This window comes from Marmota marmota, unplaced genomic scaffold (genome assembly GCF_001458135.2).
Source record: "Marmota marmota marmota unplaced genomic scaffold, marMar, whole genome shotgun sequence".
In the NCBI taxonomy this organism is placed as follows: Eukaryota; Metazoa; Chordata; class Mammalia; order Rodentia; family Sciuridae; genus Marmota; species Marmota marmota.
In genome coordinates, this window is record NW_026000101.1 from 14,393,221 (window position 1) to 14,419,434 (window position 26,214).

General features: G+C 37.1%; 1 protein-coding gene across 2 annotated transcripts in view; it reads right to left on the bottom strand.

Annotated features, from left to right (window-relative positions):
• Positions 1 to 26,214, bottom strand: part of Tdrd7 (tudor domain containing 7) — a 71,872-nt gene that overhangs the window by 36,801 nt on the left and 8,857 nt on the right. For both annotated transcript variants that reach the window (XM_015492287.2, XM_015492288.2), the window contains exons 2-6: positions 15,213 to 15,425; positions 10,297 to 10,438; positions 9,233 to 9,443; positions 7,744 to 7,817; positions 5,294 to 5,511 (exon numbers count right to left, since the gene is read on the bottom strand). In XM_015492287.2, the coding sequence (XP_015347773.1) occupies positions 5,294 to 5,511; positions 7,744 to 7,817; positions 9,233 to 9,443; positions 10,297 to 10,438; positions 15,213 to 15,419 (852 nt within the window). In that variant the 5' untranslated portion in view covers positions 15,420 to 15,425. The remainder of the gene's footprint in view (positions 1 to 5,293; positions 5,512 to 7,743; positions 7,818 to 9,232; positions 9,444 to 10,296; positions 10,439 to 15,212; positions 15,426 to 26,214) is intronic.

Below are 26,214 nucleotides of genomic sequence, written 5' to 3' on the forward strand. Positions count from 1 at the left end.
TTCTCCTTAACTCTAAAAGGTCTTCGCTTCTCTCTTTATAGTTTACTGTGCTGCAAACTTAAAGCTCTTGAAGCCAAACTCCTTTGAGTCTCAGAAGGCTCACCTGCTAATTCTGCAGCATGGGCTTCCAAGGTGAGCTTACCGTCTCCATGGAATTAGAATTTTCTTTGGGATTCTATAACAGAATTTTTATCAACCAACTAAATCAAGAAGCACAGTTTGGTTTCCATGGAGTAGACATTTTTTGTTGAAGCTTTAAACTGTATTCTAAATTTCATTTATATGGTCACCACTCAGAAAACTGAGTACAATAAAATCACATTTACCTGAAGACCTGCTTTTGAGCACTCTAGGTACTGGCAATGGTTACGAACTCAAAAATCAAATAACAAACAAACAACCCACTCAAAATCAAGCCAATTTGATGTCAGTAATGAATAAAAGACCCCCTGGTACCAGCAACAATAAAAACCTGGAAGAGTCATTGACCAGAGCCTTGTACCTTATGATTAGCCAATTTACAGAAAGGGTGATTGTTTGATGGACTCCGTAACAGGTAGCTTTTGTGCTCAATCTGAGAAGTACTGGGAAAGTTGAGGATTAAGAAAGAGATGAGGTCTCCAATGGCATCATTAGGTCACAAGGAAGGCAAACTGATAAGTATATATTCAAAGCATGTAAAGGCAGTGGCGGGGGATGGTGGGATCCTGTGTCATAGGAAAATAGCAGCTACATCATTCAACTTGATGTTTCATGCCACCTACATTCACATCCACCTCTGCAGCACTGAGGCTGGGGTTGATAAACCCAAGATAGCCTTGGCTTAATTTTTCAGTTAATTCTGTTTAAGACTGTGTAAGAGTTTGTGGTACATTCCACAGATTTAATCAAGGGTGAATGTTCCCGTTGTAACCCTGATTGTTTACAAACCATCTACCCAGGGAAATTTTCGCCACCATCTTGAATGAGTAATTTTATAGACTCTATATATTTTGAGGACAATGCTCTCTCATTCCCATGCCTTCACCTAAGAAAGAATTTTCACTGATGCACTCCTCTTCAGACATATACTGCGACCATTTATATTAGAATGAACTTCAAACCATTTTCCTTCACGTGGCCCAAGGTAAGGCCACTTGCTTGTATGTTCCTTCAGGAAGATGATGGAATCCTCTGGTTAAGCAAGTACAGAGCTTTCTGGGCTGATCCCTGCTGGTTCACTGTGCTCTGGAGGCCTACCCTGGTCTTGTTACCTCTGGTGAGGGTGGGGACAGGAGAGGAATCTGTTCCCTACAATGACAGAAACACTTGTCTTGAAGTATCAGTTCCTCGAGTTCATTTCATCCACTGCTCCATATTTATTTTCAATTTAAACTTCATCTTTTTTCTTTAGCTTCTCTGTTTTCACTGAGATGACATCCTCTGTAAGACTTGCTGGGCATGTCCCTATTCATTTTGGTTTTGGTCTGCTTTAAGCTGGGCTGCCTCTCAAAAGCAGCTACCTTTATTAAATGCCTTCTGTTTATGATGCTGCTTTCTATATTTTATCTTTTTAATTCTCACAACCACCCTATGACATGGGTAGAACTACTCACATTTTAGAGTAGACTGGGGCTGTGAGAAGATGGTTGGTATGCTGAAAGTGATACAGCTAAGAAATGGTACGGGGCAAATCTAAAAGTCCACATTCTTTGTACTCAGTGCTATTTCACCTTTCTCCTATTCAGATGTTCACTGAAACACAATTTAAACATCAACCCAATAACACGTTCATTAACTATTTCTTTTTATTGGTAAAAATTTGGAAAAGAAATCAGATTGCATCTTAAAAATATGTGGCTATACTTCCAAGTCCTCAGTTTATCTTCCACCACTGCTTCTGCTGGCACTGTTGGGGACTGTGAGGAGTCCACCACTGCTTGACTTATGTTTCACTTTCTCAGGAATCTGAGTTGTTTCCTATCCATCTAGAAAGATTCAGTTGTTTTTTTTTTTTTTTTTTTTTTAAAGGCAATTCATTCTGCATGGGCTGAAAGGTGCTTTATTATCTTATACAACTGATTATCACAGTTAAACTTTAGACAGATTCCTAAATATACAAAATATAAAAATATCCCTATGTGAGTGACAGGCCTGCTGTTGCTTCCTTTGATGTTTAATACGTTGCTATATGGATGGAATTGGAATTTTTAAGAATCTGAGGAGTACTAAACAACTTATAACTAGTGACATCAAATGGATAAAAAATGATACATATCAAAAGTAAATAGTAAAATTCATATTAAAACTTTTTCATAGTAGCTACTAATAATTAATTAGGCATCTGCCCCCTTCACAACATTTTATGTTCTATAATTTTATGCTGCTATTCGCAAAATATCATGTTGTATGATTAAGGCCATGGACCCAACCTAGAACCCTCCTGGGGCAGTCTGGCAGCTGCCTCTCAGCAGGTCTTAGAGCTATGGCAGGAGCTCTTCTTAGCTGGGCCCCTCAGCTCTCCATAAGACAGGTGGCTATAGAAAAGGAGAAGTTTCTCTCTCCACCCAGGTTTCAGAGAATTTTGAACAAATCTCTAGTAGTCAACAGTCATAGTTTCTTTAAGAATTTTATTAGAAACCAAAGTCAGTCAGAGGCCAGGATCCTGGGTGACTTCAGGGCAGGAATTGCTCATTTCTACTAAATGATGACTCTAATGAAACAAGTTGGCCTCTGCCTGCTTGTTTTTTTTTTTTTTTTTTGGGGGGGGTACTGGGGATTGAACCCAAGGGGGCTTAACTCCTGAACCACACCCCCAGCCTTTTTTATATTTTATTTAGAGACAGGGTCTCACTGAGTTGCTTAGGGCCTCGCTAAGTTGCCGATGCTGGCTTTGAACTTTCGATCCTCCTGCCTCAGCTTCCCGAGCAGCTGGGACACTCTCTTCTTGAACTTCCTTCAGCTTCTTGAAAACTCCAGGGCTCTGGCACAAGCTATTTCTTTTGTCTGGGATCTTCTTCCCTAGTTTACTCCAATTGTCAGGCTTTAGTTTACCAGGCCCACCCACCCCCAGCAGACTAAGTAAGTCCTGTTTACACATTCCCTCCACACTCTGCTCTTCTCCCTAACAACAACTATATGCTTATCATTATTTGCTAAGCGCTTCTGTTCCCCACCAGACAGAAAGTTTCCTAAGGGCAAGGACCATGTCTGTCTTGCTTTCTGTTTTCTCCCTAGCATTCAGGTCAGTGGTGGCATTTATAAACACCAGCCTAACACAACAGTTAAGAACTTAATTAACAAGACCACAGCTCTGAAACAGCCAGGAGGTGTGGCTGTCCTTCCCCCAGGACCCAATGGGAATACTTGGATTTCAGCTTTCTTGGTCTGTAGCCTTATGGCCTTGGGAGCTCTGTGCTTCCAAGACAGCTTTTGCACAATGCCCTCTTCCCTCCCAAGTTGCCTAGGACACCATAAAACTGGTTCAACATCGTTAATGACTCTATATTCTCTTTAGCTTTAAAAATGCTCAGTACATATTTTTCTGAGAGATCTAAAAGGTTAAGAACAACAGATTAAAAGCATATTTCTGCCTGCAGCAGATGTCATCCAGTATCCTTAGAATGCTGCTTATGCATGAAAGAAAAAATTCAGAGCTGCTATTTGGCCCCTGAAGTGATGCTGCCAACTCTGACATTCAAAGGGAAATACCTGCATGTGGTCATTTTTGGGTGGTTAAACTATGGGAGATTTTAAAATTTCTTTATAATTTTAATTTTCAATCTTCTTTTCTTTTTACAAAGAATGTTTTATATGATTAAAAGCAATACTTTTCTTTTTTTTTAAAGAAATACACTGTAATTGGGTTTCTTCTTCAGTTTATGACAAGCCATACAGACAGCCACCCATTACCAAGTTTCTTCTTACCCTGTTTTCTGCACTGCTTTTGAGACTGTCTGGCTTTGCTTACAGAATAACATTGGCCCTAGCCATGCTCTCAATGTTTCTGCTTTTCAGAAAGGAGAAAGCAAGTTAGGAGAAGGGGTAAATAACCATGATGCAACTGTTTAAAGCTCTTTCAAAAGAACCATGGTAAAACCGCTCAAAACTACTTAACAGTAGGCTGCCAAAAAATATTCATTAAAAAAAAAAAAAGTTCTGAAAAATCTCAGTAGACATCACTGTAACTGGCAGTTTGGAGTATCCTAGACACAGTGCCTCACAAAACAAATCACTGTCACCTCACAAATACTAGTGGTTCCATATAAAACCTACCAAAGTTTAGCTAGACATAGCATACAGAGAGGAAAGATATTCTGTACTTCTGTTTCATGGTTCACCCTGACTTGGTAGAAAATAATCATGCAAGAAAGATTAATTCAAGTGATGAAAAAAGCAACAACAACAATAAAATTCGTTGTTTTAGATTGAAATGCAGGAGGAAACTGTACATTTTAGGTCTCGGCCTTGAGGTAGGTACTCCCCTCAACTCCAGTGCCAGTCAGAGATGTTCTGAGACTCTGTGGGCAGGCGGAGCAGCAAGGATGAAAATATCCCCCAGAAGTCACAAATTAAGCTACACAAATACTAGTAATTGTTATAGAGAATAAAATAACTAGAAACCCCAAGAAGTGGGTGTGGGGGTGCACATACATGTCTAAAAGTTAATTACTTATATTTAAGAAACGTATTGTCTCTATCTCTTGTTGAACTTTCTAATAAACTATTCTGATCCATTATCTTATCATAAACTCCCAAGTATGAATAGGTATGGAAACTCATAAGTCATTTTCCACTTAAAATTTTTACTCTGAATTTGTAAAAATTTGTAAAAAATTTAAATATTATATAATTTCCAAATAAAAATAAGGTATTATATACATGATTAACCAAAATAACCAAAATTTGTTCAGCTTAAAGTCTTTAAAAATGCTCAAAAACAAGAACATAAAAGTTGAGGCTAATAAAAATTATTACCAATAAGTTATTAAATTGGCAAAGCTTTTGGTGTTCAATGGTAGCATTTCAATAATACAAAATGGTATATGGTACATATTATCAAACATTAAATGCACTTTGAAAATAACTTAAAACCAAATATGTAACAGCAGCAAATATAACACACAGTGACCTCAACCTTGACACACTTCTCACATAAATAAGAATGGACGTCTGCTAATCTCGGAGATCAAGATTAACAAGGTAACATATGTGCAGCGCATCATGCTCCCTGGATACAAGGTGGGATGACCAGAATTCATGTTGGAAAGCTGGGAGGGAGGACATCAGAAGGGAGGAATAAGGAAAAACGTACCGTGCAAATATGAGGCCAGTGTTCAAACAGTTGTAAAATTCCTTGATTAAGGTCTTCTTTATATAACTCTTTGTAAAAATGTGGAAGCTTAGATATCCAAATGCCATTGTTATGCTTGTTTAGTATTTCCTTTATGCGGTTTTGAACCTCATCCATTTTATAAGTGTAAGAGGCAGGAGGCGTGACATTTGGTTTTTCAACAGTCTGATTAAAATTATCTTTAAATTAAAAAAATGATAGAATTAACCAAAATGCTTAACAGTTTAGATTATCCCCATTACCTAGCATTTATGCCTCCAGGCTTTGCTTTCCAGTGGGCTTTGGGGGGTCAAGAATCTTAGATGAGGTAAGGATTAAGCACAGTAGCACCATGACAACCTCATTCTACCATCCCTGAAATAACAGGCAGGGTGGTCAAGAGATACCCAATGGGGGATGTCAGACCCTCTGTTTTGCAAGGATGCTTTATAGTTCACTTTAAACATAAGGACAAAATAATAATACAATTCATTATTTAACCAACTGTCTTCCTTCCTGCAACTATGTCGGATAAAATTTTAGAACATAGGTATATATGCGATGCTGAATTTAAAACTATATTTCACAAAGCCTAAGAATTATGCCTTAATAGTAAGCTCAAAGAAGGATTTACAGAAGATAAAAAGTTGCCCTGATTTTAAGATTATAATCTTCTCCTTTACTAATGAAAACAACTTCACAAAACACCAAGGTTCAAAAACAGATCCAGCTACAACAATCAAACTAGCTGCAATTTATAAAAATGAATACAGATTTGAACTCATAGATAAGAAATATCCGAATTGTTTTTATTTCCTTAGTATTCATCTTTCATAAGTTTGTATTTATAAAGTTGTGGCTAGCTTTCTTACTCACGTTTATTTAAATCTCAGAATGCCTGACTTGACATCTTAAGGCAAAGAAATCTGAGAGTTCACTATAGTTGACAGCTCTGATATTTTAAGAACTATAAAATTTGTTCTAAACCTATTCAAAATTCCACTGGGACACTGATTATTAAAAATTACCATCTATGTGCAAAATACATTCATATTTTAATCAAACAGTATTTCTGCTAGGATTCAGTAATTTTTACTTTGTTTTAAATTGGCTAATAGATACACAAAGACTGGTATTGGGACACTAGCCTCTGAAGATGCCAGGAAGCCAAAGGGGGAGCTGATCCTTGAAGATGCTTAGAAATCGACTCTGCTCTTCCCATCAGAGGCCGTTAAGACCCAGACTGAAATGGCATGGAAAACAAAGTTTCAGGATGTCCTTATATATTTCTTATTAGGAATGTAGCTAATTAATTAGATTCTTTTCAAACAATAAAGGACTGGGAAGAAGAAAACAACCAGCTTCTAATAAACTGGCCAGACTCTCCTTAATGACAGCTGACCCTGAAAATACACCTGCTCTGTGGGGCTACTGGAATCACTTGTACCTGTTGGTAAACAAATGAAGAAGTAACCCTAGGCTGCCGGTGGGTAGGAGAGGAGGTTGTATTTACTTGTATCCATTTCAATCTGATGGGTGACCTGCAATCCTCCTGAAACAAGTCCTCTTATTTCCACAGAATAAGCTTATACTAATTTAAGACTCTAAAAGAGACTATGACTTTACTGAGCGGCCATGGTTTAGAAAAATACATTTGTAAAAATAATTCAAATAAACAAAAATCAAATTGTTCAATTTCCATAAAACATTGGAGATGTGTTCTTATGGGAAGAAAAAGAATTTCAACTCAGTACCAATCAGACTGAAAGCAGAAAATCATGTAAAAATCACTTTGATGCTTCTTAGAATATATAAGCACAGATTCCAAAAATACTATAATCCTTATTGTTGAAGAAGACAAGAAGACAAATGGATGAATTTGTGACTTGGATGACTTTATTATGTGTCCTATTGTTTTCTTAACAGCACTTCTGGATTTTATATGCTAAAGAATTAATTATACTCACATTTAGATGCTTAGTGGTCATTACACACAGTTTACAGTGCCAACTTTTAAGCAGCAGAAAAACCTGAAATTCTTTTATGAGTTTAAATCCCACATTTGTGTACTTTAAATCTGGATCAGGGGATTTCCTGTGAGGTCTCAGACAGCAAAGTCTTGGGGCCTGACCCCTAAAATGAGGGAGAGGGTGAGGAGGGGCACAAGTACCTCTGGAGACGACACATGGACATAAACAAACAAGGTCTGGTATGAAGAAGGCCTGAAGTCAAGTGTTAACATCCTTGGAAGTATTATTTTATCTTAAGATCACTTGAATTCATGATTTAAAAGATTCAGAAAAAAGGGGAAGAGGCATATTCCAAGTAGGGGAAGGTGAGAACAAGTGTCAAAAGCCACCATCAGATACTCTTCTTGGGGCCCAGAGGCTCCAGAAGCCAATATATACCACAAAGATGTTTGGAAAACATACCACTCACTTCCTTAGTACAGGTTCTTGAGAGATGCATCTGAAAAGGTGGTGGAAAGGATGCCTTTGGGCTAAACCTAAGGTGTGAAAGAATATCAAGTTTTAAACACTTAAAATCTCCACAAATAGCAAAACAAGTCATTAACACACTCCAAAATGGGGAAAAAATGAAAAGTGAAATCTAGCTTCATCTTTCATATTTTACATTTAACTCAAGAAAACCAAGTTAAAAGCTAAATTTAAACTAGGCCTTTGACAACCTCCTTTGAGAACACTAAGAATGTGAATTATTTATGGTACATACAAAACACACTGGACATTGGAAGAATGATTGAATGACTAAATCAATGAGTGCATTTTGCTCAGCAACACCCATATTTCCCAATTTTGAACAGTATGGAGGACTCTAAAAATTCAGTTCTTTGGAGAACATATTTGGGTATTAATACATTTAAGTAAATAATAGAAGATTCCAAAAATATATAGTACTCTTTACAACAACTTTTTTAAAAAAAAATTCTTCCTAAACATTCTAATATCTAGGGGGAAGGTTCCTGGGAAATTATCTTTTACCTGAAATGGGAATTCTCCAACACTGATTTAAAGGGATAGAATACAATATATTTATTGTGAAAAGGCACAAATTTTCAAATTAAAAGTATGGAAGGATGGGATGTTGATTCATCTGTATCAGGGGCAGAATCTTTTTCTGTGAAGGATACTACAGTAGCTATTTTAGGCTTTTCAGGCTATCCAGGCTCTGCACAACCACTGGACCATGTCCCTGTGCTGCACAAGCAGCCACATATCATATGTAAAGAAGACATGGGCACGCTTCTATAAAACTGCATGTACAAAAACACAGGCAGGTGTCCTGAACTGGCCTGTGCACTGCAGTTTGCTGACCTCTGAGCTGCCTCAAACCACAAAATTTAGAGCCATAAAGAAATTTTGAGATCATCTAATTTCACGTTTTCATTGGACAAATGAGAAACCACAAATCCAAAAGATGAAATAATTTATTTTATCAGGCTAGCGAGTGACAAAACCCAAACTAAGGCTTCTAGGTTATCTTGTTAATGCTGGTCCAGCCCTCTCCTGCATTGACACCTGGGGAAACTGCTTAATAATGGGGATGATTATTGGAGCAAACTGGAGCATGTAAAGTTGTTCAGAATTACTTAAAACCTACAAAATTATTTATAAGGAAAGGTTTTCAGAAAAAGGTAAGTTATACTAAAACAGCATTTTAGAACAACTTGTGAGAGCTTTTAAAATGAATTTTACAAGGAGATTACCCCCAGTGCATAGAAAACACAGAACACAGATACATTCAAAGAACGGCAGGCAGCCAGGAAAAGTGGATTCATTTCTCTACATGTGAATTTATTTTTATGAGACAGAAAGTCTTTCTTAATCTGAGCATATTTTTAACACTTTTTGATCCTAGGTTCATCAAACTTCTCCTTTCAGTCAGATAAAGTTCAAATACCTGCTGTTGGACATGGTCACATGCCTCTGCACTGGAATGTCTTTGAACACTTCATTTCCAAGAGTCCTGTGCATCTGATAAGGTGGCATTTCAACATCAGATTTAACTCCAAGGGCATTTCCTTTGTCTCTTAACAGTGTTGGATTAGGTTTTTTGCTGACAGAAAAATCCGAAGCAAATCCTGGTTGTCTGAGGGTTGCTTTTGGTTTTCCTGTGAAGTTAGTTATACATAATGGAATCCATCAGTTTTTCAAACCCTACTTTCATCATGCCATTCCACTGGCCAGAGGTTTTCTGTGGATCCCTATTCTCAGAACAGTCTGTAAGAACATGAGGAGGGGACCCTGGAGGGTTACGGAGTAGAAACAGAGGATTAGAAGTACTCAGGTCAGCCTCTTCACTCACCTTCGAGCCACCACCTTGGCACTTCTGTGGCAGCCACCTCACATTCTCCTAACTACAGCATGGTCCTTCCATCTCTTCTCCACCAATCCAAACTCTACCCACTGCTTGAGTCTGGGCTCTTCTCCCCTTTGCCACAAAGTCCTCCACTGCCATTCTTACTCACAGTGAAGACTGCCTGGTCCAAAAAGCTCATTCTGGTATTTAGTCATCTATTGTTTCATATTATTGTTCAACTATTTATTGAGAACTTAGTTTTAGAACCGAATGCGGTAAACACAGGCTGCACTATCTAGGACACTTTTTCATAGTATATAATTCATGTTTTTCTGAAAATAGAGGTCTTGTACCAAAGACATAATTTGCTAAATAAGACATTAAATCATAGGTTCTTGGTTTATCCACATTCCGAATGAGGCTTTCCCTCAAATAACCCAAGGGAATAAAACTACACCTTGCCAATACAGTTAGTAATTGATTGACTTCCTAAGTCATGCTCATCCTGTTCACTTAATGATTTCAAATGGAAATCCCAGCTCCTGACGTACAGATGTTAACAAGTACAGGTGGTTATCAAGAATATAAGCAATATTTCCAAAATTCTTTTTGACAAAATATTCATAGAAAGGCTTAAATGTTTTTAACCATAGAAAACGTCCTACCTTCTAGAAAAAATGGCAGGGCTTTCTTCACTCTCATCTGACAGTTAACTTGCCTCCCAGTTTTCCTTTTAGAACTTCTCTGACGAGCCACAAGCTGAGCAATCCTTGCAGTTTCTGTGCAGGCCACGGCATAGCAGGTAATCTATTCAACAGGGGCAGAGTGAAAAGAAACAGTTCTTAGGAGTGAGTGCTGCCTTGGGGCCAATTTGTAAAAGTGGGTCTCACTGAGTCTACCAGTCCCAATTCAACTTCATGCAAAAACTCATCTCTCTCTCTCCTTGATAATAACAGCACAAAATATATTTTCTACAAAAAGATTCAAGTCTAGACTAGTACAATGAATATTCTTTCTTCAAATTCAAACAAGTATTTATTAGACATCTACAATATAGTAGGTACTATGGGATTAATAACTGAACTAAAAGAAACCTACGATCTACATATACTATCTCATACAATCCATGAGGATATGCTCTGTCCCCATTTTACAAGCAGAAGTTCAGGAAAGTTAAGTCACCTTCCAAGTTATATAGAAGGCATAATTTTTGATTCCAAAGTGTGTTCTTGTAACTACTATATGGCATCACTTCTCTCAAGACCATTAAATCCTAGCCTTGCCCCTACAACAAAGTAGCTGGGTGATTTTGAATAAATTTCAGCATTCTCAGCTGTAAACAAGAATAGTATAAACCAGGGTTCTCAAACTGTATTCAATGGAGCCACAGAATTCCAAGGTTTCAGGGGCTGCCACTGTGAGTGCAAAACGGGACAAATAGAGTCCCTGGACTCTCCACAACTGCTTAAAATATAGAGGCTCAGCTTCTGATCTTTTGTTTAAAAAATTGAGAGCCAACTGTTATGGTGGACGCCTGTAATCCCAGAGACTTGGGAGGCTAAGGCAGGAGAATCACAAGTTCAAAGTCAGCCTCAGCAAAAAGAGGTGCTAAACAACTCAGTGAGACCCTCTATCTAAATTTAAAATAGAGGACACAGAGATCAATCCACAAAATTACAACTACCTTATATTAGACAAAGGTGCTAAAAGCATGCAATGGAGAAAGGATAGCATCTTCAACAAATGGTGCTGGGAGAACTGGAAATCCATATGCAACAAAATGAAACTGAATCCCTTTCTCTCACCATGCACAAAAGTTAACTCAAAATGGATCAAGGAGCTAGGAATCAAACCAGAGAAGAAAAAGTTGGCCCTAATCTCCATCTCGTGGGGTCAGGCTCCAAATTCCTTAATAGGACACTATAGCACAAGAGTTAAAATCAAGAATCAGAGCTGGGATGTGGCTCAAGTGGTAGCGCGCTCGCCTGGCATGCGTGCGGCCCGGGTTCGATACTCAGCACCACATACAAACAAAGATGTTGTGTCCGCCAAGAACTAAAAAATAAATATTAAAAAATTCTCTCTCTCTCTTTAAAAAAAAAAGAAAAAGAAAAAGAAAAGAAAGGTGTTCTTTAAAAAAAAAAGAGTGTGTCTTTAAAAAAAAATCAAGAATCAACAAATGGGATGGATTCAAACTAAAAAGTTTTTTCTCAGCAAGAGAAATAATAAGTGAGGTAAATAGGGAGCCTACATCCTGGGAACAAATTTTTACCCTTTACACTTCAGATAGAGCTCTAATCTCCAGAGTATACAAAGAATTCAAAAAATTAAACAACAAGAAAACAAATAACTCAATCAACAAGTGGGCCAAGGATCTGAACAGACACTTCTCAGAGGAGGATACACAATCAATCAACAAATACACGAAAAAATGCTCACCATCTCTAGCAATCAGAGAAATACAAATTAAGGCCACTCTAAGATACCATCTCACTCCAGTAAGAATGGCAGCCATTATGAAGATAAACAACAACAAGTGCTGGCGAGGATGTGGGGAAAAAGGTACACTTGTACACTGCTGGTGGGACTGCAAATTGGTACAGCCAATTTGGAAAGCAGTATGGAGATTCCTTAGAAAGCTGGGAATGAAACCACCAATTGACCCAGCTATTCCCCTTCTCAGACTATACCCAAAAGACCTAAAAAGAGCATACTACAAGGACACAGCTACATCAATGTTCATAGCGGCACAATTCACAATAGCTAGACTGTGGAACCAACCTAGATGCCCTTCAATAGATGAATGGATAAAAAAAAGTGGCATTTATACACAATGGAATATTACTCAGCACTAAAAAATAACAAAATCATGGCATTTGCAGGGAAATGGATGGCATTAGAGCAGATTATGCTAAGTGAAGTTAGCCAATCCCTAAAAAACAAATGCCAAATGTCTTCTTTGATATAAGGGGAGTGACTCAAAACAGAGTAGGGAGGAAGAGCATGAGAAGAAGATTACCACTAAACAGGGACAAGAGGTGGGAGGGAATGGGAGGGAGAAGGGGAATTGCACGGAAGATGGAAGGAGACCCTCATTGTTATACAAAATTACATATAAGATGGTGTGAGGGGGAAGGAAAAAAGAGAGAGAAATGTGTCACAGTAGATTGGGCAGAGAGAGGTGATGGGAGGGGAGGGGAGGGGGGATAGGAAGGGCAGCAGAATACAACAGAAACTAGTATGGCTGTATGTATAAATGTGGCTGTATAACCAATGTGATCCTGCAATCTGTACACATGGAAAAATAAGAATTCATACCTCATTTGAATCAAATATATGATATGTCAAGATCAAAAAAAAAAAGTGATCCATGTGCATAGAACACCCTCATTTAATGTAATCACTGTTCTCTCCATCATGTGAGGATGGAATTATTTTCTCTATTTGTTTTCAAAAACTTAGTTGTTTAGGGCTACTTGGTATCTCCCAATGTCACATTGTTAGATTGCCTCATGTCAAATATTCAACAAACTTATAACACAAATGTCACTTCTAATTTGGTTACAATATGTAAAATTTTATACCCACATTAAAAAATGTAAAATGCCAAAAAAAAAGAAAAAATGGAAAAAAAGGAATTGTGAAATAGAAAACTTTATATATATAATAACAGCAATAATCCGTACCTATAAAAAATCACTTTAAATATAAATGGATTAATGTAAATGTATTAAATTATCTGACCAAAGGAAAAAAAATACAAAACAGGGATAGGGATGTGGCTCAGTGGTTGAGTGACCCTGGGTTCAATGCTCAGCACCAAAACAACAGCAATGATAATAATAAAATTTGGTACGATATATAGGATATCAGAGAAAATATTTGAAGTATGGAGACTTTAGATGATCTCTAAAGACCCATTTAGTTTATAAGGCTTGGACTCTTGAGTTGAAATCAACAACAGGAAAATAAATGAAACTTTATACCACAGCCAAAACATGTAAGAACATGTTAGACTCTTTAGTCTAATATTTCTATTCCTGAGACTATATTACAAGAACATAATTCAAAAGAAAAAATGCTATCTACTCCAATATGTGCAATGAGGGATATTTTAATAGTCAAATACTAGAAACATTTGAAATGTCTAAAACAGGGTTCCAAAGAGTTAAGTAAATTATAGTACAGTAACTATATGAAGCATGATGAATTTATTAATTAATCCTGACACATGATCATTCATGTGTTCAACACATATTACATATCAACTATGAGAAGCAAAAAAATCCAGTCCTTCATTATCAAGGACATAGGAAGGAAAAAGAGAAAGGCAAAGAATATAAATAGAAAACATTGTGTCACGTGTTGTAATGATATAAGGTGTAAGTCTACAGAAAGGACTTAAAGAAGCCAAAGTACATTTTATTACTATATAACCAAGTTATATTTTCTCTTATAAAAGTTACTATAGATAAACTCCCCCTCTGAAGGCTCTCCTAATCCTGGTTCCCTCTTCCTCCACACCCTGCCTCCCACCCACCCCCAAAAAGAAGTACCAATGTGTAAGTTTGCGTGAGAACCATACTAGCCTTGTTCTGTATATTTATGTATGTAGAAATGTACCCAGCAAATGACGAGAGATAACAGGTGTTTTTATTTGTCTTTTGGGTGGTGTCTGTCCACATCTATCATACTGTACAAAGGGCAAGAAGTGACATTATTGGACTGGGGATGAGGCTCAAGCGGTAACACGCTCGCCTGGCAAGTGTGGGGCGCTGGGTTCGATCCTCAGTACCACATAAAAATAAAATAAAAAGATATTGTGTCCGCCGAAAACTGAAAATGTTAAAAAGTTCTCTCTCTCTCTCTCTCTCTCTCTCCTCTCTCTTTTAAAAAAAAGTAACATTATTGAGACAGAGTGAAAATGCAGACTTATCTGCTGTTGCCACATAGTCCATACTACACATAATTTTCTTCTGGAGAAGTGGAAGGATTTAAAGTGGGAAAATAAAATGATCGTAATGAAGTAAAGGAAAGAATGAGCTGGACAGGGAAGGGACAGTCAGGGAGAATGGCAGGGAGGCCCCTGTAATATAAAGTGATGAGTGATCAACTAGGGAAGGACCTAGGTCCAGATAGCAGGTATCACTGTGAGGCCAAAGGATGAGAACTTACAACTATCAACTGCCTATTAATGTTGAAAGACAGGGGGAAAAAACCCTGCCTATGAGATGTGGCAAAGGTCATCAGTGACCTTGACAAAAACAGCTGCAACAGGTTTGTAATGGGCAGATGTTATGTTTAGGCAGTTAAAGGCCCCAGCACAGCTATTTATTTAAATGTTGAAACTGGGTAAACTTTTTTTTGGGGGGTGTTGTTAAAATTCCATTTCTACAATGAAAGGAGGGGTTAAACAAGACACAGAACCCATGCTGCATCTGGACATTGATCTCTTCATCACTACTGCCCTTAGCCAGTACTTTTCATTTTGACTTCTGTTAGGAATGGGATTGGAAGTGTTCGGAAGGTCATTCATTACAAATTGGTTGGATTCTTCTAATATGCACAATTGCTTTCTTACCTCTCCAGATCTACTGGTCTCTATCCTGACAACTGCTGGCACACTTCTCAGATAGGCTTCCAGAGTAGGGTAACCTAGCTGTTTGAAGGGGATCCAGTCTCCAGTCAAGGAGCGGTACTCTCCTTGGAGACGGGGTAATGCGATCCCGTTCTTATGAGACTGCAAAACAGCTCGTAGCATCTTTGAAACCAGATCTGCCTCCAGCATCTTCACCTACAAAGAACACAGTAGCAGGTTACTGTATTAGGCTTCTTAGTCTGTGAATTCAAATAGATTTCAGAGCTCAACCTTGTTAGAGTATACCACAAATCAGTAATGAGTACTTTTTGTATGATTATGATGGAAAGCTCCGCCCACCTGAGAATGCAGGGCAGGCAGAAAGAACAAAGGATCCTGGGAACGAATACTGCAGGGAACATTCCCAGAAGGAAGGAGGCCCAAATGGAATCCTGACAGGTAGGAAGGAATCAGCCAGGCCAGAAAGAAAAGGCTGGGCTGTGAAGAACAACATACAAAAGAGCAAGAAAAAGGGACCAGAGAGAAAAAAAGTAAAAGAGGAAGTCATGTAAAAAAGGAGGAATCCTGTAGATACAGGGAGAAATAAGTCAAGAAGAATGGCATGCTCAAAAGTGTCATGAACAGGGCTGGGGTTGTGGTTCAGTGGTGGAGCGCTTGCCTAGCATGCGTGAGGCCCTGGGTCTGATCCTCAGGACCACATAAAGATAAATAAACAAAGGTACTGTGTCCATCTACAAGTAAAAAAAATATATATTTTTAAAATGTGTCATGAACAGAATAGGAGTTGAGCAAAAAAATTAAATAAATAAAAAGTGAATTTGGATACCTAGGAAATAAAGTGTGGATCTTGGCAAGGAATTTTATTTGACAGTAGCAGACATTTTTTTAGGTTTACCACTTATGTTTTCTTTGCAAGATTATATCTTGCAGAGAAAAATAGAATGAAGACATATTCAGAGAATAAAGTACAAGTAGCCAGGAAAAATGGCTCAGCAGCTTACCCTCTTACTAAGGAAAAGAGGAAGGCAAGCCTTGTTAATTTTCCTTCTACAGTGGGTACAACAGAACTTTCTGTAATGAGGAAACATCTTGCATCTGTGCTGTATAAGGTAGCCCTAGGCATGTGGTTCTCAGCACCTCAATTAGATAACTGGGGAGGTAAAATTTTCATTTAATTTAAATGTGGCTAGTGGCTACTGTATTGAATAGCATAGAATTCCAGGCCAGCAGATTTTTTTTTTCTTTCTCTGGCTTAGAAAACAAAGGAAGAACAGCATATAATTCTATGGATTTCCCCATTTGTCCATTTAAAAAAGGAAACAAAATATCAGCTCATTTTGGAGGGGGGTTCTCAATTAGAAATATGATATTTAAATGATAGCAAGGCTTATAGAGCAAATGGAAATCCAAACATTCATTATGTACAGAAGTAAAAACATTAACTCTTTTTAAATTGTCACCAACAGCAGTCTAGGAAAGTCCTACACTAGGTTTATATTCATATTCTTTCTATAGAGAAATAGATGCACAGATTTTACATATATTTGAAATCACATATATACATACAAATCTTTAGGCTAATTTATTAAAGTAAATTTTTTATGTGTTTGAATGTTGAAAATGATATATATCCATGTAATTATCACCACAATCAAAGTTATTTCCATCACCAAAAATGTTCCCTCATGTGGGGTACATAATATATATGAGCAAAATGTACAACAATGGTAAAACAAAACAGGAGAGAGGGGAATAGGAATAATGCCCTTGGAAGGTTCTTAAACTACCCATGAAGAAGTATATATTTGAATAAAGACTGTGGCAAGGATATATGCATTATAAATCCTATGGCAACCACTAAACAAAAATTTTAAAAGAGGTACAACTAATAAGCCAGTAGGGAAGAGAAAACAGAATTAAACAATACTCATTCCCATCTACTCAGGAGGCTGAGGCAAGAGGATCATGAATTTGAGGTCAAACTGGGCATCTCAGGAAGAACCTGTCTCAAAATAAAAACGGCTGGGGATGTAGATTGGTAGTAGGCAATTCCCTAGCATGCATAAGGGTCTAGGTTTGATCCCCAATACTGAAAAACAAAAACAAAACAAAAAGGGTAAGAAACCCCCCCATAAAACTCATAAATAAAAATAAAACAATACTCAAAAGCAGGCAGAAGTTTTAAAGAATAGATATATGTAAGGAAAAGCAACAACAAAAGACAGGGAAAATAGGAAACATCTAGAAAAGTGGTACATTCAACACTATCCATACCAATATTTGCATTAAATGTAAATGACTGAAATAGCCCAATAAAAAGTCAGAGACTGGCAGACTGGACATAAAAGTAAGACATACCTATATACCTTCAAAAAATCTATTTAAAAAATAAGTATATAGGTTAAAAGTAAACATGGAGAAAAAGATGTTCCAGGCAAATGTTGACTATATTAATAGCAGAATAAAGAGCATTACCAGTGATTTAAAAAGGCACATTACACAACAACAACTAAGAATCCTAAGCGCAGCTGCACCATACAACAGAGCTTCAAAACACACAAACATGAGAGATTAAATAAGTTCACAACCATGGTAGGTCACTTCAAAAGCCTTCCTTAGTGATTCAGTGATTCAGCAGACAAGTCAGTAAGGATGCAGGAGAGCTGAACAACACTTTCAACTCAACTGACCTAACTGATATCAATAGAACACCCTCCTCCAACAATAGGAGACTATATATGCATTTCAAGAGCATCAAAATGGAATGGAATAGCCACCAAAACAGAATATATTTTGGCACTTAAAACAATATTTATTTGATTTAAAATAATTAAAATTATACAAAGAATATTTTGTGACCCAAACAAAATTAAATTAGTTATCAGTAATAGATAAATGGACAAATCTCATGTATTTGCAAATCTAACAACATGTAGTTCTAATAACCAATGGTCAAAGAGGAAGGCTCCTCACTTATCTGAAAAAGACAGTTTTAAACAAATGAAAACATTATATATAAAAATTATAAACCAGATACAATTAAATCATTATTTAAAGGGAAATTTATAGCATTATGCGTTTTGTTATAAGAAGAAGAAAGGTGCCAGATCAATAGCCAAATATACTTTGAGGGAAAAAAAGAACAAATTATATCAAAAACATGCATAAGAGATGAAAACAGAAATCAATACTGAAATGATGAAATAGATCAGTAGTGAAATTTTAAAATAGGAAAAAAATAATAAAACCAAAACTAATTCTTTGAAAGCATTAATAAAACTGATGAACTCCTAGGAAGATGAATCAAGGGGAAAAGAAGAGAAGGCATCAATTACTACTAGTGGGACTGAAAGGGGGGGGTCATTAAAACAGATCCTACAGATATTAAAAAGGGAATATTATGACAAGTTATACCAATAAATTTGGTAACAAGTGAAATGGATAAATTCACTGAAAAAAACAACTTTCAAAGAACACTGAAGAAGAAATAGATAATATGAGTATCCCATATCCACTAGACAAATTGAATTTATATTCAAAAAGATCTTCACACAAGGAAAACTTAAATCCCAGATGGATATGCTGGCAAATCACCATTTATGAAGAATCAATACCACTCTTACACACACTCTTCCAGAAATGAGAGTGAGGGGAACATTTCTGAACTTATTCTATGAGGTTAGCATTATGCTTATACTAAAACCAAAGACACTACAAGAAAAGTAGAGACCAATATTCCTCATGAATATGAATACAAAAATTCCTAACAAAACATTAGCAAATAAAATCCAAAAATAAGTAAAAGGGTTAACAGTTACAATTTATTCTATAATGAAAAGTTGGCTCAATATTCATGAGTCAATCAATGTAATTTACTACATCCACAGACTAAAGGATATTAAAGCATATGAAGTATATTATTTGAATAAAGACTGTGACAAGGATATATGCATTATAAATCCTATGGCAACCACTAAATAAAAATTTTTAAAAGAGGTATTTCAGTATTGGGGATCAAACCTAGATACCAATATCATATTAATTGGTGAAAAAATATATTTCACAAAATTAAAAATTGATTTACAATGAGAAATTCACAGAAAATAAGAATAAAAGGAAACACTCTTAACCTGATAATTATAATTTGTGGAAAATTCCACAACCAATATAATATGTAACAATGAAATAGTCAAGCTTTCTTTGAGAACAGGGCAAGAAATGTCCATGGTCACCTATTCTTAGACAATGCCTTGAAGCTGATTTTAAAACTTACTATAAATTTATATTAATCAAAATAGTGTGATATTGTCAAAAGGACAATCACAGATCAATAGAACAGAATACATAATCCAGGAATAGATTATTATTTAGAATACATATAACCCATATATGTCAACTGATTTTTAGCAAAGGTGCTAAGGAAATTCAATGGAGAAAATTCAATGAATAGTGCTAGTATAATTAGTCATCCATATGCAAAAAATGAACCTCATAACATGCATAAAAACTGACTTAAAAATAATTTAGCCAAGCATAGTGGCGCACACCTGTAATCCTAGTGACTCTGGAGCCTGAGGCAAAAGTACTACAAGTTCAAGGCCAGCATCAGCAACTTAGGGAGACACTATCTCAGAAAAAAAGAAAAAGGTTTGGGGATGGGGCTTAGTGGTGAAGTGCCTCTAAGTGCAATTCCCAGTACCAAAATATAATAAAATCACTTAGACCAGAAATGAAAAGTCTAATACTGTAAAACTTCTAGGGAAAAAAAAGAACACAAGAATCAATTTTGTGACCCTGGGTCAAACAAAGATTTTTTTAGAACTGCAGAAGAAAAGAACTGACAAAATGAAGCTCAACAAAATTTCAAATTTCTGCTGTTAGGAAAATGAAGACAAGCCACAGACTGGGAGAAAATATTTTCATAACACATCTGGCAAAGGGCTGGAAACCAGCACATATAAACAACCCTCAAAACTCGACAATAAAACAAAAAGCCCAATTAAAAATGTGAAAGACCTGAATACATAACTTACTAAAGTACAGAGGCAGATGTCAAAACAACAAAAACAAAAACATGAAAAGATGCCCAGCAGCATTAACCATTAGGGTAATACAAATTAAATCCACGATGAAGTAATGGAAGTATCACTTACAAGTAAGTCACTTTATATAGCTACACATATATTAGAATAGTTTAGTAAACAACTGAAAATATAAAGTGCTGATGACAGTGCAGAATAACTGGAATTCGGATACATTTCTGGTGAATGTGTAAAACAGTACACTGAAAAATAGTTTGGCAGTTTAATCTAGCAATCCTACTCCTAGGTAACTGCCTAAGAGAAAGGATTATTCGTGTCCCCAAAAACCTATGCATGGCCTGGGATTGTGGCTCAGTGGTAGAACACTTGCCTAGCATGTGCAGGGGCCCTGGGTTCGATTCTCAGCACCACATAAAAATAAATGAATGGAATAAAGGTACTGTGTCCAAATACAACTAAAAAATAAATATTAAGAAAAAACATGTGCATGAATGTTTGTAACAACTTTATTTATGGGGGGAAAAAATCTCTGCCAAATGCATCTCATTGATCAATGGAAATCCCATTACTAAAACATAACAGAACCCCCAATATGAGGAAGATTTGGAAAGAGAGGCCTCACACCTCACTTCATCTTAAAAGCTAATCAGAGGCTTGTCTTACAGGTGGCTCTGTAAGAAAGTCTACTCCTTTCACCTTCAGAACAGTTTTTCATCGCTGTTCCTGAAATGCCCTCTCTAGCTTTCTTATTTCTGCTCTGAACCAGAGGCCGGCAAGGATTTTTCCCAGAGTATTAATTTGGGAGTTAGTGAAGGCCACATACCCACATTTGTGACCAGTCTGACTGTCACAAAGCACAGTCAAAGCTGGGAAACTGTGTCCAATGCTTCATTAATCTTTTCCTTTCTGAATATATTTCCTTTTTTTTAGGCCACAGACTCTGTCAAGACACAGTGAATGTCCTATGGCCCCCAGCTAATTGTCCTATCTTTTGGCCTCAAGGTTCTTGGGTTAAGTTTCATGGAGACATAAGGAATACACTTACAAGTGAGAATCTAAGAAATTAAATAACATGCTAATCTGCATGGTACAATTATTTTTCCCTTCCCACCCTATCCAACCTCATGTTGGCCTATCTTGGCTTCTGGGGAATTTTTTTAAAATTAGATTCCCTGACTTAACACTGGAAAGATTCATGCAACACACATTCTTCCCATTCTCACACTCCCTTTAAGGCACTTATTATCAGAGTTCAAGTCCATATTTTAATACTTCTTTTAATAGTTAAGTTGCTGACAAATAGGTAATATATTTTGATTTGGTTTTGCAGTAGAAACAGGGGACTGCAGAGGGTTGTGCCTGTGCCTCCTTTTGCTTCTGTGCCCCAAGTTTAACACTACTGTGAAACAAGCTCCTTCTTCCAAGCCTCAGTTTCCTTATCTGTAAGATGGGGGGGGGCAATCAGTATTAGTGGTTCTCACACCTCTTCTCTCATTACTAAATGACATGATGAAGATGAACAGGCTAATATCCACAACTCCCCCACTCACCATCTCCATGGTCCTGGTCCTCACCAACATCTCTTGCCTGGCTTAGGGAATCTGCCTCCTAGCTAGCCTCTGCTTCCACTTTGCCTCCTAGAATCTATTCTCCACACCACACCCACAAGCCAGAGTCATGTTCTCATATTATAGATCCTATCACATCACTGTTCTGCTCAAAACCCTTTCGTGCTTCCTGTCTCAGACAAGAAGCCTTTAAAGTGGCCAAAGTCTTTATAGCGGCCTAAGGGCTTCACAATCTGTGCCTGCCCATCAATCTGTGCCTGACCTCAATTCTTCCTTCCTTTTCCTTCCGCTCAATCTATTCCATCCTCCCTGGGCTCCTTGCTTCCCCCACAATACGCCTGGGATGGCCTCACCTCAGGGCCTGTGCACTTCCATTACCTCTACTAGGAAGTCTGTCCTCCACAGGTCCACATGGCTCACCATCTCACCTCCTTCAGGTATTTGCTCAGATGTCACTTTCTCAGTAAGGCTTTCCCTCTCTGACCTATTAAAAAATCCTAACTGCTATGCCAGCTGCCCAGAACTCTTGATTCCACTACCCTACCTTACTGTTCTCCTTAGTGTTCATCATCACCATTCAACACTCCTCTTTATTTTACTGTTTGACTCCTCCACAAAAGCTGGGATTCGTATCTGTGTTGTTTGCTGTGGAACCCCCAGGCCCAGCCTGTACCAAGAGCTCAATGAGTATACATTAAATAAATAAGAAATTCTCCATTTACCTAACACTACTTCTTTTCTCCCCTACTCAGCTGGATATAGCATAATGTATGTGAACTACTGAAGGATAACTTTCAATTATGTTTATTAAAATTATTTTAAAATTTTATTGATGGCTATAAATTCCACTACATAGCTCCTCTTACCAAACTATGGTGGAGAACCATCTATTTCTAAGCCTTTCCATTCAAGAGCCAGAGTTCACAATGAGGAGCCCCTACCAGGCCCAGGGCATCACTACAAGGAGTCCAGAAATCCTTTTGAGCAGTAAGCACTGCTTAAATGCTGCTAAGTATATCACACTTACACAGATTTCTCTTTCAGTGTGCAGACACTTTGTTAAATCCATACATACTGTTATTAAATACATACTGTTACTAAATCCACAAAGCTTTTGTTACATATTTCATCAACCAATGAATATTAGAAGTACAAATACTAGCATATGAAGTTTCACAAATGCTTTTAAAAAGTGACAAAAGAATCCTATTCTTGAGAAGAGTGGGAAGTAATGCCTGGCTGCAATCTGTAAATTAAGTTCCTTCACCCTTTTTCTAAAGTATATGATCATTCATGGGCTACTATAACTCCATTTAGAAACAACTTTTTGGAGGGAGCTACAGACCATTAGTCTGTAAGCTGAGGACCTTCAAGCTGGTGAAAAGCAGTTAAGTGCAGCAAGACCTAGCAGGGTAAGTAGGACTCTCAGATGGAGGCCTTGTTCTCATGCATGTCAATCTCTTCCAGTCTGGTTTACAATTCTTACATTAGCTATATAACTTTAGGCACTGAATAAAAAGAAAGTTAAGCTTAAAAATATTATTTTTTGAATGCTCTGAGTTTCATTAAATCCTTGGTCGTCATGGCATTTTTTGAGATTTGCTGAAGACAACAATTATACTCTTGAGGTATAAAGAAATACCACCCCCTAGTTATAAAAATCAAGTGTATTATCTTGGACATCATGCATTAAAAGCACAAAAGGAAGCTTGCCATGGGAATTTCAATTATTAGTGTTCCAAAAGCAAACTTGGGCATCCCTCTCTCCCAAAAAATTGTTCAAAAAGTTTGCTTAAAGTGGCTCCTCAAGTTTTTAAAGTTTTCATTTTAATATTTCAATTCCATTTCCTCTTCTTTTATTATCTAAAAATGTTGTGATAAATATACTTTGGGGTGTAAGAGAATTCAAATTATTTTCACTTTTTACTGAGCGTGTCATGTAAGCCCTCATAATCATGTTTGGCTAGGTTGGGAGAACTGAGGTTGGCCGTCTCTATTTTAGACCAGAGTCTCAGGCTGAAATTTCTAAGGATTTTCCTAGACAACACAGGGGCTACTTGATGTATTCAGCAGCTTAAACTGGGAGTAGGTCTGGGGAATTATTAAATCATATCACTTTTGATTTCAACTGACTAAAGTCAGCAAGCAAAGACCTTAAAGAACTGGCCACAGCAGATTGCACTTGTCCTTCACTTTATTCCTCTCACTGTTTCCTCCTCCTTTGTCTTTATTTCTGAATAAAAGCATCAGGAGTGGTATATGTATTTTATGCACAGTGTAGTTACCTAATAAAATGATTTCCTAGAAGAACTGTGTGGATGGGAAATGACCTGTAAATATATGCAATAAATAGCTGAGAGTGCAATGACAAAAGCACTAGTACATTAAAGAAGTTTTTAGTTCACCATTAAATTTGAAATATCATAATTTTCCCAGATTTTCTTATTTTTCCCCATAAACACACTTATGAACTGCCAAGTTTGTTAAGAAAGCCAGTGGATCTCTAAGATTTCTCACCTAACAAGCAAAAAGTTCCTTACTGCTTTGGCACAGAGTCTTGGCCTAGAGTTCCCTGCTAGACCACAATTCTATGCCTGACAAAAGAAGGTTGAGAACCCAATCTCAAATATGGGGAGCTCAGGGCTGGGATTGTGGCTAAGTGGTAGAGCGCTCGCCTAGCATGTGCGAGGCCCTGGGTTCGATCCTCAGTACCACATAAAAATAAATAAATAAAAATTAAAGTGTCCAACTACAATCAAAAAATAAATCTTTTTTAAAAGTGGGGAGCTGGGGGAAGCATGAAACACTAGTTGGTACTTTAACACTGTCTTCTTCAAACTCTGCAGCTTACAAGTGAGGAGACTGAATCACAAGAACCCCTATCTTCTGTTTCCCAAACTAGGACTTCTTTTCAGACAATTGCTCCTAATGTACAAAGCTGACAGAGAACACTAATAGCAACCTGGAGGGATGTTTAATGTTTAGCCCTAAAAACATGAAAAAGGGACCTGCCATATTTTAATTGAAGGATGTGTCATCCAAATTCAAAAGAATTGTCAATCATCACAAAGATTCAATTATGACACCCGACAATTCCTTTTATTCTTTACCCTTTCTCTTTACTTTTCATTGTGACTGCCCCAAGATGCTTTTAATGTACAGGAAGTACGGCAGGGAGTAGAAGCAAGTAACAACCTTTAGGGAAACAAGATTTAAATGGCCTACCATAATTCTTAATACATCTGAAAACTGTATTTTGTAAACTCAGTTTTTCTCTTTAACACACCTGAAAATTGTTAAGAAAATCTCATTTTAAAGGATCTGGTTTTGATGTATCCTAGATAAATGCCTGCTACTGAGCCTTCCTGGGCAGTCCTAGAACTATGGTGCCCAAAGGCCTTTACTGGAGCTAGTAATTTCTATGCTTTTTCTTCTCAACTTTTTCCAACTGTACTATTTGGCTCAACTTCCTTAGGCTAACACTAAATCCCAGAATACATCTTAAGAATTATTAGGGTAAAGTGAAATCACACGTAATTTCTCTTACCTTCTTTAGTTGCTCTCTTACCTTCAGCTGCTCAACTTTGAAGTATCTGAATATCTCCTTAGGGAATATACTTCTGGTGCTGGCTGCTTTTTTCCTTGAAGATATTATTTTAGCAACTAGCTGGGACCTTAAAGTCCCAGAACATCTGTGCTGAAAGATTCAGACATCATCTAGGCCAACTCAAACCCTTCATCTTACAGAGAGCGAAGGGTTTTATCTAAGTTCCTTACCCAATGATTACTCATCTTGCAACAGTTAAACATGCTATCTTCTTTTTTCAATTACAGTCTACTTACTACCACCTTTTAAAGGAAAGATAGTAATTAACATCCACCAGGAGTGGTATGCTTTCTTAAGGAACTGTTTTCCTTTTTATTCTTGTGACTTCAAGTTCCAAATTATTTGTATATTTTTTCAGTGCATAGCATGAATGTATAAGTAAGGGATTTCTATAAATCTACACACTAGAAGAAAAACAGCTGATAATAGGGTGACTTAGAGTTTGCATCTTAACTTTAGTTTTGCTACTAATTACCTGTTACCCTTTAATCAAGTTACCTCAGGTCTCTTTTTTTCACATGGAAGATAAAGAGGGTGAGTAACAGGTGAAATTCTCAACTTTCTTTGGATTTCCCTTCAAGACTGAGATGGGTCCAAAGAGCTAATGGAAACCAAGGGTTTGCTTACTCAGGACAAAAGCCTGTATTTTAGCACAAGCCCAAAATACCAAAATTGCTTTGAAGTCACACTAGGTATGGTGGGTTGATCAAAAGCTCTAACTGGCATTTGTACATGCCTTCAACTAAAAATTGTAAAGTTAATTATTT